General features: G+C 47.9%; 1 protein-coding gene across 1 annotated transcript in view; it reads right to left on the bottom strand.

The window, feature by feature from the left end:
- Positions 1 to 12359, bottom strand: part of adcy5 (adenylate cyclase 5) — a 283781-nt gene extending 271422 nt beyond the window's left edge. The window contains exon 1 of the mRNA XM_078403292.1: positions 9506 to 12359. Coding sequence (XP_078259418.1) covers positions 9506 to 10456 — 951 coding nt within the window. The 5' untranslated portion in view covers positions 10457 to 12359. The remainder of the gene's footprint in view (positions 1 to 9505) is intronic.
- Between the last annotated feature and the right edge of the window lie 1720 nt (positions 12360 to 14079).

Raw genomic sequence — 14079 nt, 5'->3', positions numbered from 1 at the left:
AGAATGGGGTTGAGAGGGAAAGGTAGATCAGACATAGAAAATAGGTGGAGTAGGCCATTCGGCCCTTCGAGCCTGCACCGCCATTCAATATGATCATGGCTGATCATCCAACTCAGTATCCCGTACCTGCCTTCTCTCCATACCCCCTGATGCCTTTAGCCACAAGGGCCACATCTAACTCCCTCTTAAATATAGCCAATGAACTGAACAATGACATGATTGAACGGCAGAGTAGGCTCAATGGGCCGAATGGCCTGATTCTGTTCCCATGACTCGTGAACTTACGAACAGGTAAACCCACGCGGTCGCGGGGAGAACGCGCAAACTCCACGCAGACGGCACCAGAGGTCGGGATTGAACCTGTGTCTCTCTGGCGCTGTGAGACAGCAGCTCTACCCGCTGTGCCATTGTGCCGGCCGCCAGCGACCAGATGAAAGAAAAGATTTTAAATGCGCTGATGTGCACTGCACGTACTGGAAGGAACGGTGAAAAAAATAAAGCAGCAAAGCATTCGCTGAAGACATTCAGAATTATATTTTATTTAATCAAATTGGATGGGGCTTGGTTTTATTCCATATCTCTCTCTCTCTCTCTCTCTCCCCCTCCCTCTCTCCCCTCTTCCCTCTCTCTCTCTCTCTCGTATATTGACCTGACGGTCCCGGTATACCTCCACCCCCTCTCCGCACCCACCTCCGCTCTCAATTAACATTATAAATTCTCGCCCACACATCCTGAGTCAAGAAAGGATCGGGCCTATTTTGCTGCAGGATTCGGAGCAGAGAAGCAGAGATGGGGTTGCCATGGCAACCGGCCGAGGCATCGGGCCCACGGCCAGCCACCAGACCCGCCTTTCGCACAACTGCACGCGGGTAAGTCAATAAATGTCGGGGGGGGGGGGCCCAGGTGCATCATTGTTACCTTGCAAGGGGGGGGGGAGTAAACAGTACGCGGCGCGGTGGCGCAGCCGTAGAGTTGCTGCCTTACAGCGCTTGCAGCGCCGGAGACCTGGGTTCGATCCCGACTACCGGTGCAGTTTGTACGTTCTCCCCGTGACCTGTGTGGGCTTTCTCCGAGATCCTCGGTTTCCTCCCACACTCCAAAGACGTGCAGGTTTGTGGGTTAATTGGCTTGGTATAAATGTAAAAATTGTCCCTAGTGTGTGTAGGGTAGTGTAAGTGTGCGGGGATCACTGGTCGGCGCGGACTCGGTGGGCCGAAGGGCCTGTTTCCGCGCTGTATCTCTAAACTACACCGAACTCGTCTTGCAAGCTACACCTTGGGAGTTCGCGTCTTCTTAAACAAAAAAAAAATCCATTCCCTCGTGGTCTTTAGTGGCCAGGCATTTAATACCACTAATGAGGCATTTGCTTAATGATGCCAGAACTCCATTTCAGACTAGGTAATGAGGAGCCAAGACTACACCAGACCAGGGTTTATCATTTTAAAAGGATTTAAATCAAAATGGGTTTTTTAAAAATTATATTCCAGAAATCAAATTAATTAGACCCCTACAGCACAGATACAGGGGCTTCGACCCCATGCCGACCAAGATGGCCCCATCTAAGCTGGTCCCATTTGCCCGAGTTTGGCCCATATCACTCTGAAAATTTACGATCCATGCACCTGTCCATGTGCCTTGTAAATTCTGTTATGGTATTTGCCTCAACTATAAGATCGTAAGACATAGGAGCAGAATTAGACCATTCGGCCCATCAAGTCTGCCCCACCATCCAATCATGGCTGATCTGTTTCTCCCTCTCATCCCCATTCCCCTGCCTTCTCCCCGTAACCTCTGACACCCTTACTAATCAAGTACCCGTCAATCTCCGCTTTAAAAATACCCATTGACTTGGCCTCCACAGCCATCTGCGGCAATGAATTCCACAGATTCACCACCCTCTGACTTCTTGCTATTGAGGGCGTGCAGCGTAGGTTTACTAGGTTAATTCCCGGAATGGTGGGACTGTCATACGTTGAAAGACTGGAGCGACTAGGCTTGTATACACTGGAATTTAGAAGGATGAGAGGAGATCTTAGCGAAACGTATAAGATTATTAAGGGGTTGGACACGTTAGAGGCAGGAAACATGTTCCCAATGTTGGGGGAGACCAGAACAAGGGGCCACAGTTTACGAATAAGGGGTAGGCCATTTAGAACTGAGATGAGGAAAAACGTTTTCAGGCAGAGAGTTGTGAATCTGTGGAAATTACTGCCTCAGAAGGCAGTGGAGGCCAATTCTCTGAATGCATTCAAGAGAGAGCTAGATAGAGCTCTTAAGGATAGCGGAGTCAGGGGGTATGGGGAGAAGGCAGGAATGGGCTACTGATTGAGAATGATCAGCCATGATCACATTGAATGGCAGTGCTGGTTCGAAGGGCCGAATGGCCTCCTCCTGCACCTATTGTCTATTGTCTATAAAAGAAATTCCTCCTCAACTCCTTTCTAAAGGTGCATCTGTTGTCCTCTGGTCCTAATCGTTTGCTAAATTCCTCCTCAACTACCTCCTCTGGCAGCTCGTTCCATACGCCCACCACCCTCTGTGTGAAAACGTTGCCTCTCAGATTCCCATTAAATCTTTCCCCTCTCACCATAATCAAATGTCCTCTTTTATTTTATTCTCCCTTCCTGAGTAAAAGACCCCCATATATTCCCCTCATAATTTTATATACCTCTATAAGATCATTGAACAGAGAAGATTCTATTCACCCCTTCCCAATCTGTCTACTACAAAATAATGCATTATCTAAACTTAGTTCAGTTGAGAGATCCAGCACGGAAACATGCCCTTCGGCCCACCAAGTCCGTGCCGTCCAGCGATCCCCGCACATTTATACTATCCTGGGGACAATTTACACTTATACCAAGTATACAAACCCAAGCCAATTAACCTACGTCTTTGGAGTGTGGGAAGAAACCTAAGATCTCGGAGAAAATCCTCACGGTCACGGGGAGAACGTACAAACAGCACCCGTAGTCAGGATCGAACCCGCGTCTCTGGCGCTACAAGTGCTGTTAGGCAGCAACTCTACCGCTGCGCCGCCTGAAGGTGGTCGCTATCATTGTCCTTCACATCAAGAGTGTTTTACTGTCATATGTCCCGAAACACAACAATGAAATTCTTATTGGAAGATAGACACAAAATGCTGGAGTAACTCAGCGGGACAGGCAACATCTCTGGAGAGAAGGAATGGGTGACGTTTCGGGTCAAGACCCTTCTTCAGACTGATGTCAGGGGTTGTGGGCGGGACAAAGACAGAATGTAGTCAGAGACAATAAGATTGGCGGAAGAACTGGGAAGGGGGAGGGGATGGACAGAGGGGGAAAGCAAGGGCTATTTGAAGTTAGAGAAGTCAATGTTCATACCGCTGGGGTGTAAGCTTCCCAAGTGCTTACATACCGCTTACACATAATGCATAGAATCCATCTGTGAGATTACATCTCTCCCTCTCTTTAGTTTCGTTTTTAGTTCAGAGATACAGAGCGGATACAGGCCTTTCGGCCTATCGAGTCTGCGCCGACCAGCAATCCCCGCACATTAACACTAATATACGCACACTAGGGACAATTTACAATTATACCCCGCCAATTAATCTACAAACCTGTACGTCATTTTCTGGAGCGTGGGAGGAATCCGGAGATCCCGGGGAAAACCCCTGGCAGGTCATGGGGAGAACGTACAATCTCCGTACAGACCAAGCGCCTGTGGTCAGGATCGAACCTGGGTCTCTGGCTCTGCCACTGCACCTACAACATCAGGATAACACAGTGGCACAGCTGGTAGACTCGATATCTCACAACGCCATAGACCCGGGTTCGATCCTGACCTCGGGTGCTGCCTGTGCAGAGTTTGCACGTTCTCCCTGTGACCTCGCGGGTTTCCTCCGGGTGGTCTGGTCTCCTCCCACATCCCAAAGACACGCTGATTTGTAGGTTCCTTGGCCTTGTTAAAGATAATTGCCCCTAGTGCGTTGGGGGCCGATGAGAAAGTGGGATAACATTGAACTAGCGCAAAGGGGCAGTCAATGGTCAGCATGGACTATGAGGGCCGAAGGGCCTGCTTCCATGCTATATCTCTACACTAAAGCTTGTGTAGTTGAGCTACAGGGAGAGCAAACTTTAGGGAGAGATTGAGTAGGCTGGGACTCCATTCCCTGGAGCGCAGGAAGATGAGGGATGATCTTATAGAGGTGTATATAATCATGAGACGAATAGATCAGGTGCATGCCCCGAGTCTCTTGCCCAGAGTAGGGGAAATCGAGGACCAGAGGACATAGGTTTACGGTGAAGGGGAAAAGATTTAATAGAAATCTGAGGGGTAACTTTTTCACTCAAAGGGCGGTGGATGCAGGGAACAAGCTGCCAGAGGAGGTAGTTGAGGCAGGGACTATCCCAACATTCAAGAAACAGTTAGACAGGGACATGGCTAGGACAGGTTTGGAGGGATATGGACCTAGTGCGGGGCAGTTGGGACTAGTGTAGCTGGGACACGTTGGCTGGTGTGGGAACGTTGGGCCGAAGGGCCTGATTCCACACTGTATCCTCCATGACCCTATCTATGACTCCAAACCAAACAATTGGCATTCATTGTTGCATATATCAACCAATCCAGTTTCAAACAGGACCACAAAGAGATCAAAGAATCGACAATTAGTATAAGAAAATAACTGCAGATGCTGGTACAAATCAATTTATTCACAAAATGCTGGAGTAACTCAGCAGGTCAGGCAGCATCTCGGGAGAGAAGGAATGGGTGACGTTTCGGGTCGAGACCCTTCTTACCAAAGAATCGACAATGCGGCTTACCCAGTGACCGAGACAGCATCAGCGTTTAGATATTTCATACTGTTTTATTTTATCCCAATAAAACTGCAGCAACTAAACATTTCAATTGCATCGAGCTTTTTACAAGATCGAGCTCGGGTGAAAGCAGATTCAGACGGTATTCCGAAGGAAGGGATGTCTTTTGTAGCAGAAGGGGGAAACTAAACACATGCAACAAACCATTTTGCAGCATCGTTTGTGCCCAGCCCTGAGCAAGGAAGGCAGCTCACACAGATGTGGGGAAAATTGCAGCATTTGCAGACCTATCAGCAACAATAAATTTCCAGTCGGGATCGATGAGAAAACTGCAAGAGATTGTGTTTGTGCGAGAAAGAAGAAGAAAAAAATTTGTTGATGTTTTCCTTTTGTACCGTGAAATGGAAGACAGGAAGGATGTCAGATCTCCTACCTTCTCCCATTTTTCAGTAAAACGAGTGCATGGCTCAGTTTTATCTCCCGAATAAAACCCAGGGCAAGTCTGAGAGTGCTGCAGAATGCAAGCATTTAAATGCGACCACTTTCGATGGGGCGCGTTACATTTTTTGCAGAGTTAGGGGTGGCCTCAAAGGTAACAGAGGAGCCCCAGGACTGACGGAGGAGGATGTAACAATGTCAGGCATCGACAAAGGGCCGCAGAATGCATTATGTGCACGCAGGTCTAGACCACGTCGGCCACGGTTGAGACGTCCTGCCTAAAGCAAAGTTTGTTAGTGGCCCTGGTTTGGAGCGTGCGTTGCGGGTGTCAGGGGGTTATGGGGAGAAGGCACAAGACTATGCCCCTTGAAGTTACACAACATCTCTATCGGTAGATTATGGGAGTACCTGACTACGATAGCCCTTGAACCAAGTGAAGACATCCGTTATAAGCCAGTCTCGTGGGGTAACTTGAAGGGGGGACAGTCCCTCGTCCACATACCTGGAGAGAGTGCACGTGGAGAGAAACGTTTCCACTAGTGCACCAGTCTAGGACCAGAGGTCATAGCCTCAGAATAAATGGACCTTCCTTTAGGAAGACGAGGAGGAGTTTCTTTAGTCAGAGGGTATGTGAATCTGTGGAATTTGTTGCTTTAGCAGGCTGTGGAGCCCATCATTGGATATTTTTAAGGCATTTATTTACAAAATGCTCGAGTAGCTCAGCAGGTCAGGCAGCATCTCAGGAGAGAAGGAATGGGTGACGTTTCGGGTCGAGACCCTTCTTCAGTCTGAAGAAGGGTCTCGACCCGAAACGTCACCCATTCCTTCTCTCCTGAGATGCTGCCTGACCTGCTGAAGAAGGGTCTCGACCCGAAACGTCACCCATTCCTTCTCTCCTGAGATGCTGCCTGACCTGCTGAGTTACTCCAGCATTTTGTGAAAAAATACCTTCGATTTGTACCAGCATCTGCAGTTATTTTCTTATAATATCTTTAAGGCAGAGATAGATAGATTAGTACGAGTGTCAGGGGTTGTGGGGAGAAGGCAAGGGAATAGGTTGAGAGGGATAGATAGATCAGCCATGATTGAATAGCGGAGTAGACTCGATGGGCCGAATGGCCTAATTCTGCTCTTATCACTTATGAATACTGCTCCTATCACCAGGATATGGAGAAGATGGAGCACAATAGTTTTTGCTTTATAAATGTGCCCGAATAACAGGCAAAGCACCCTTTATCATGAGCATCTCATTCACCCTGAACAACCACAAGGCTTCCCAGCAAAACAGCAGAAGCAAGAGACAACCCCCTCTGTTCAACATCAATGCCTTGCCAACCCACACGCACAAAAGGTAAACCTCTTTAGGTCGTTGCACAATGAGGGGTTTTCCCCTGAACCCATGTTATAGCAGCTGAATTAGGCCCATCAAGTCTACTCCGCCATCCCAAGCATGGATGATCTACCATTCCCTCTCAACACCATTCTCCTGCCTTCTCCCCGTAACACTTGACACCAACACAAACTAATCAAATGTCCTCCTTACAAAATATCCATTAATGCGGCCTCCACAGCCTTCCGTGGCGAAGAATTCCACAGATTCACCACTGATCTAAAGAACTAAAGGCCAGGCAGCATCTCTGGAGAACATGGATGAATGGAGGGACAGGTAGTGTTGAGGAGGCAGGGAGTCTACAGAAGACTTTCGAGATAAACAGGACTTTTGGCCCACCGTGTCCGCGCCGACCAGCGATCACCCCCCGTACACTAGCACTATCCTACACACTGGGGAGCAATTAAGAATTTTTTACCAAAGCCAATTAACAACCGATTCACCGCCCTCTGGCGAAAGAAACCCCTCCTCATCTCCTTTCCAAAGGTACATCCTTTTGTTCTGAGGCTGTGCCCTCTTGCCCTCAACAAGCCCAACTCAACGGTTGGAAGACCAGCCAATTTTGGTAGAAACCATTTGGTGACATGTCTGGACAAAAGCGATGTGGCATGAGGCAGCGACTGGCGTTTGTATATGGCTATGGGAGGATTGTGGTTAGCTGGGGAGTGCGGTTAGCCCTGTTCGTAACAATGCTCAGCACACCATCCGTCAGCAGTTCCACACCGTGTGTTTACAGGACTATTGAGTCATACCATTCCCTCTCAAGACATAATCACACAGAAGAACAAGAACACAAGAAGCAGACAGGGCAGGACGAACTATTTTGCAGGAAAAATGTTCCCCATGTTGGGGGGGGGGGGGGGGGGGGGGTGTCCAGAAACCAGGGCTCACGGCTTAAGAACAAGGGGTAGGTCATTTAGGACGGAGACGAGGAAAAACTTTTTCACCCAGAGAGTTGTGAATCTACGATACGTGGAATTCTCTGCCACAGAAGGCAGTGGGGGCCAATTCACTGGATGTTTTTAAGAGAGAGTTAGATTTAGGTCTTGGGGCTAACGGAATCAAGGGAGATGGGGGGGAAAAAACGTGAACGGAAAACTGATTTTAGATGATCAGCCATGATCATATTGAATGGCGGTGCATGGCTCGAATGGCCGAATGGCCTACTCCTGCGTCTATTTTATACGTTTCTATTTGTGCTTGACACCAGATCACTTCTGCCATACACCAGCTCCCTTGTAGACTGTAGGCGACTCCACAGGATTGTCTCCCCATTACATACAAATGGGTCCCAACCAGACCATCCCTTCACCATCCACTTCCCCTGGTACCTACGCGTAGGAAGGAATCGCAGATGCCGGTTTAAACCGTAGATACAAAATGCTGGAGCAACTCAGCGGGACAGGCAGCATCACTGGATAGAAGGAACGGGTGACATTTCGGGTTGAGACCCTTCGCTCGACCCGAAACGTCACCCATTCCTTCTATCCAGAGGTGCTGCCTGAGTTACTCCAGCACTTGGTGTCCATCCCCCATTACCTACTTTGGGCTCAAAGTATCAACATTCTTTACTGTGCTTCCCATAATTATTCCTATTCGACCACAAAGTATGGGTCAGAGGCTTGATACCAAGAGGATTGAAAGTGCAAGAATTCACTTTTTTTTACATCCTCAGTCTCATCCCTGCCCACGAGAGACAAGCCAACAGCTGGAAGCAAACGGTGATCCTGAAATGTGGCCAGACTGTTGGAGGGACAGGCCATTGACCCAATGGCTTTTTTAAAGCTTGCCGCGAAAGCCAATGCTTGCCAAATTTATTGCTATTTGCCAGATTATTGGTAGAACCATTCCCAATGGCCTTTTATCTCACCTGCAGCCAGTGGTTGTATTAATGAATGCTATTGCATTTCAAAGGATGTTTATGAGGATGTTGCCAGGACTAGAGGGTCTGAGCTATAGGGAGAGGTTAAGTAGGCTGGGACTCTATTGCTTGGAGCACAGGAGGATGAGGGGTGATCCTATTGAGGTGTATAAAATCATGAGAGGAATAAATCGGGTAGATGCCCTGAGTCTCTTGGCCAGAGTAGGTGAATCGAGGACCAAAGGACATAGGTCGGGGGAAATGATTTAATAGGAATCTGAGGGGTTACGTTTTCACACAAAGGATGGTGGATGTGTGGGACAAGCTGCCAGAGGAAGTAGTTGAGGCAGGGACTATCCCAACATTTAAGAAGCAGTTGGACAGGTACATGGATAGGACATGTTTGGAGGGATATGGAGCAAATGCTGGCAGATGGGACTTGTGCAGCTGGGACATGTTGGGCAAGTTGTGCCGAAGGGCCTGTTTCCATACTGTATCACTATGACTATGGAGGGTAAGGGCGAGAACCTTGACACCAAGAAGATTGAACGTCTTAACGGGTCCGAGGACTAAGTCGCAATGAAAAAACACAAACCAGACGACTGGAAGATAATGTCTCTCCCCGAAATGGGGAGAGATTGTTGGAGGGACCAGTCCCAATGGCTTTGATCTCACCCAATGCCTTGTGCTGCATTGCAATTACAACGGTAAGGAAGAGACCATTTGACACCAAGAAGATTACAAGTCTTAACAGATCCAAGGGCTATGAATGTCAGTCACAATGGAAAACAAGCAAACCAACAAGCTGGGCGTAAACGGTGGACCCAGATTGTTGGTGGCCGAACCATGGAGCCAATGGATCAATAGACAATAGGTGCAGGAGGAGGCCATTCGGCCCTTCGAGCCAGCACCGCCATTCAATGTGATCATGGCTGATCATTCTCAATCAGTACCCCATACCCCCCCCCCCCCCCCCCCCCCTGACTCCCGCTATCCTTAAGAGCTCTATCCAGATCTTACCTGCTTCCACAGGAAGGAATCGACCAGGTTCCTCGTCCAGGAGATGCCCAGGTGGATGGCGGACAGGAGGATGCCACTGATGACGGCCGCCCGCATGCGGATGGGCAGCAAGGTGTAGATGATGTAGATGAAGAAGACGGTCCACCAGACGCCCTCGGAGGCGGCCCGGGGCTCCGTCTGGAGAACCCCCACGCTCTCCACGGCCAACATGACCACCACCAGGAGGTAGCAGATGACCCACATGTGGTCCTGGTGGAAGGCGTTGCGGTTGCACAGGACGATCAGCAGCAGGATGAGGAAGATGGACGAGCCCAGGACCAGGAGGTAGGCCAGCTGCCTGCCGTCGGCGGCGCAGTGGAAAGCCAACATGACGGCGCAGAGCAGGAGGAGGACGGCCATCAGCATGGTCAAGCTGCTCTGGTTCAGGCGGAAGAAGTAGCGCTGGTACAGCCGCTCCAGCTTCTTGGACTGGAATTTCTTGGACTGCAGGACTCGCAGGAGCCCCTGGCTGCAGCCCACGAAGGACAGGTCCACCTCGGAGGCCGAGGAGTTGCCGTCGGCCAGCCTGGAGTGGCCTCTCTCGTCCAAGCCCACCTCCACCGACCTGGGTCTCACCTCGCCGTCCAGGCGGACCACGTTACCGCCGCCGCCGCCGCCCCCTCCGCTGCCCCCGGCCACCGCCGCCGGGCCGCTCATCCTCTCCTCCTGCCAAGCCGGCTTGGACCTGGAGCTCATCCTGGAGCCCTTGGCCGCCAATCCACCTCCTCCTCCTCCTCCTCCACCGCCGCCGCCGCCTCCCTGCCCGCCGTCGTCCCGCCAGCGCTTGTTGTCCCGGCAGTGGGCAGAGGTCGCCGTACCGTTCGCTCCCTCCGCCCACGCCGCGCGGTGCTCGGCCCCTCGCTGCTGGTGGACTCCCAAACCGGGCGGGCTCACGCTGTTCGCCCTGGACATGGTCCCGGGGAGAGGGAAGGGGAGAGAGAGAGAGAGATAGAGAGAAGGGAGAGGGAGAAAGGAGAGAGAGGAGGGAGGGAGGGAGGGAGGGAGGGAGAGAGAGAAAGGAGAGAGAGAGAGAGAAGGGAGAGAAGGAGGGAGGGGAGAGAAAGGAGAGAGGGAAGGGAGAGAGAGAGAAGGAGGGAGGGAGAGAGGGGAGAGAGAGAAAGGAGAGAGAGAGAGAGGGAGAGGAGAGAGAGAGAGAGAGAGAGAGAGAGAGAGAGAGAGAGAGAAGGGAGAGAGAGGAGAAGGTGGGGGAGAAAGGAGATGGGTCGGGAGGAAAGAGAAGGGTGGGGAGAAAAGAGAGGGGGAAGAGAACGAGAGAGAGAGGGAGAGAAAGGAGAGAGAGGAAAGGAGGGAAGGAGAGCGAGCCTTTTGTCTGCCAAACCCTCACCAGGTCCCACTCCCCGGCTCAGGCCGCGTTCAATTGCCTCGCCATCCTGGAGCACACTCTCAACGTTTCCCTGTCACAAATGCTGCTGCTGCTGAGATCCTCCAGCACCCTTGTGTGTGTGTGTTTGTCTTTTGCTCAAGATCCCAGCGTCTGCAATCTCCTTTATTAACAAACTTCCAGGCAGTCGTAGTCTATTTCTTTCCTCCACCACCACCACCTTCTCACAGAGCCTCTCTGCCTTCCCAATACCCAACGAACTGCAAAGACCAGTCCCCTCCACACGCACACACACAAAAAAATCCTTCTGTGGCTGTTTTTTAACTTCAAATTCCTCTCCCTTTGCACTGTTTGTGAGGATGTTGCACTGGTGGTATCATCAGGCAGGCAGGCGCAGGCGATTGATTCCTCTTCAAGTAAATCCAGCTGTAAAAATGATCTCAGGGGAGTCGCCTTATCCAAACATTGAAATGCTTCAAACTGAAAGTTGACAGTCCTGGATACAAAACGATAACAAAAGACCTCCCAGAGAAAGTTGTATTTCCGCGAGTTAAACCCACTGCAAATGGTCCACTGAGTCAATGATTCGTGTCCCAGAGACTTGGAGCAGAGAGAGATAGAGAAATAGATAGATAGATAGATGCCTTCTTCGGTAGTCCTGCTAGGAACGATCTCGCCACGATTCTCACCCTTTCCCCATCAACACAGGGAAGCAGTTGTGGTTCTTTAAATCATCCATCCTTGTAGCAGCAGCAGTAACAGCAGCAGCAGCAGAGAGGAGGAAGAAACTATGACCATTGATCGGCTGCCTGTGTTGGGCGGAGCGTGGGACGAAACGCTGTTGGGGGGCTGGGGCTGGCTCTTGTAAGACAGAGAGATCACCAGGCAGAGGGTGGTATCAGCAGAACAACTCCAGCCCTCTCCTCCCTCCTCTGTCTGCCAACCATCTCTCTCTCTCTCTCTCCCTCCCTCTTCACGGCCCTCTGAATGCAAACAATAGCCAGCAAACCAAGCCTCACATATTTACCAACAGTAACAAACAAATCGCTGGCGTCCAGCACATTATATATATATATATATATATATTATTTCCCCCTCTCTCTCTGCTGCTGTTGCCGCTGCCTTGTTGTCCTTCTGTAGATTCAAAGCAATTTGCAACGAATTGTGGAGAGCAGCAAAAAACAAAACCTCAGGCACCAAATAGCATTTTCCTCCTTTTTTTCTTTTCAATTAAAAAAAAATTCTCTCTCTCTCTCTTTTTCTCCAAAATGGTTCAAAATTGATTTTTCATCGGCTCGGCACAGGTCCAAAGGTCCGGAGATGGTGAGAGGGTTTGCATTAAAGCGAACGCGACGCTTTATTTGCCAAATTTATGTTTATATATATATTTTTTTAAGAGATTTATAAAAGAGCAAAGGGATCCGGCGCTGCCTTCGGTGCGAGACCAAGGGGTGCGCACCCGCTTTGTGCCGCTGCCCTCTCAACCCAACTTGCTGGCGGCCCCCGCTCCCCCCCCCTCCCCCTCCGCCGTTCCATTGGCCGCAGGCGCCGGGAGGGGAGGGCCCGCGTCACGGCGGACCATCAGGTTTGTCTGTAACCAGGCGGGGCTTCCCCGGCAGACGCGCTGCGGCCTCGTTAACTCTTGCCAGCGCCCATGCACTGTACCGTATTGTACTCATGTACGCCGTCCAATATATATTAGACAATATCTTGGACAATTATATATTAGACACATATATATTATATATCAATGTACGTCGTCTAATATATATTATCTAATATATAGACAATATATTCGACAATTATATATTAGACATATATATATATTAATGTACATCGTCTAATATATTTATGTTTATATTCGACAATTATATATTAGACATATATATTATATATCAATGTACATCGTCTAATATATATGATCTAATATATTAGACAATATATTCGACAATTATATATTAGACATATATATTACATATCAATGTACGTCGTCTAATATATATTATCTAATATATTAGACAATATATTCGACAATTATATATTAGACACATATATATATATATTATACAATATATTATATAATATATTATATATATTATACTATATATTAATGTGCATCGTCTATTATATATATTATCTAATATATTCGACAATTATATATTAGACATATATAGTATACAATATATTATATATTAATGTACATTGTCTATACTATCTAATATATTAGACAATATGTATATTTTACATTATACAATATATTATATATTAATGTACATTGTCTATACTATCTAATATATTAGACAATATGTATATTTTATATTATACAATATATTATATATTAATGTACATCGTCTAATATGTATTATCTAATATATTAGACAATTATATATTAGACATATATAGTATACAATATATTATATATTAATGTACATCATCTAATATATATTATATAATATATTCATTCATTCATATATATATATATAGTCTCCTATATTAGACATAGAAAATCATATTATTAAGATAATTCTGTCAATGGGGAAAAGATAGAGTTAGGAACTGGAGAGTTTCAAACTCACAATAAGTTATTTTTCCTGCAGTATTTTCATAAATATTTTTTAATAACAATAATTTTAAGTTTGTTATTGCCAGCTAGAGATATTGGAGTTCGTATGTTACATTGTTTAACAGAGTATCTCTGCACAAGTATCAACAGAACCGATTGCTAATCAAACTCAATGACCATCCGTGGTTGAAGTAGCAGTTGTATTCCTAAAAGACAATGCTATCTGATTACTGTGGGGAGGTTACATGGAAACTGTTTTTTTTCTTTAGACTGTTTTTTTCCCAAGGCAGCTGTTTCTCTGCTTATCAATTTCCAAAGTAACTTTGAAGTGGTTCTCTAGTTCCTAATAAAAATCGCATTTTACAAGAGTGAAAGGCCTGGATAGAATGGATGTGGAGATGATGTTTCCACTAGTGGGAGAGTCTAGGACCAGAGGTCATAGCCTCATAATAAAAGGTTGTTCCTTTAGAAAGGGGATGAAGTGGAATTTCTTTAGTTAGAGGGTGGTGAACGCCTTATGGTGTTATGGCAAGGAGAGAGAGATGTGAAATGTGAAGCTAGAGGGAAGGATATAGGAGGAAGGCAACAGGGAAAAGGGGGGAGGGGGCCGGATAAATGGATGTGCATTCA

This window comes from Rhinoraja longicauda, chromosome 8 (genome assembly GCF_053455715.1).
Source record: "Rhinoraja longicauda isolate Sanriku21f chromosome 8, sRhiLon1.1, whole genome shotgun sequence".
In the NCBI taxonomy this organism is placed as follows: domain Eukaryota; kingdom Metazoa; phylum Chordata; class Chondrichthyes; order Rajiformes; family Arhynchobatidae; genus Rhinoraja; species Rhinoraja longicauda.
This window is presented reverse-complemented; position numbering and strand designations above follow the sequence as displayed.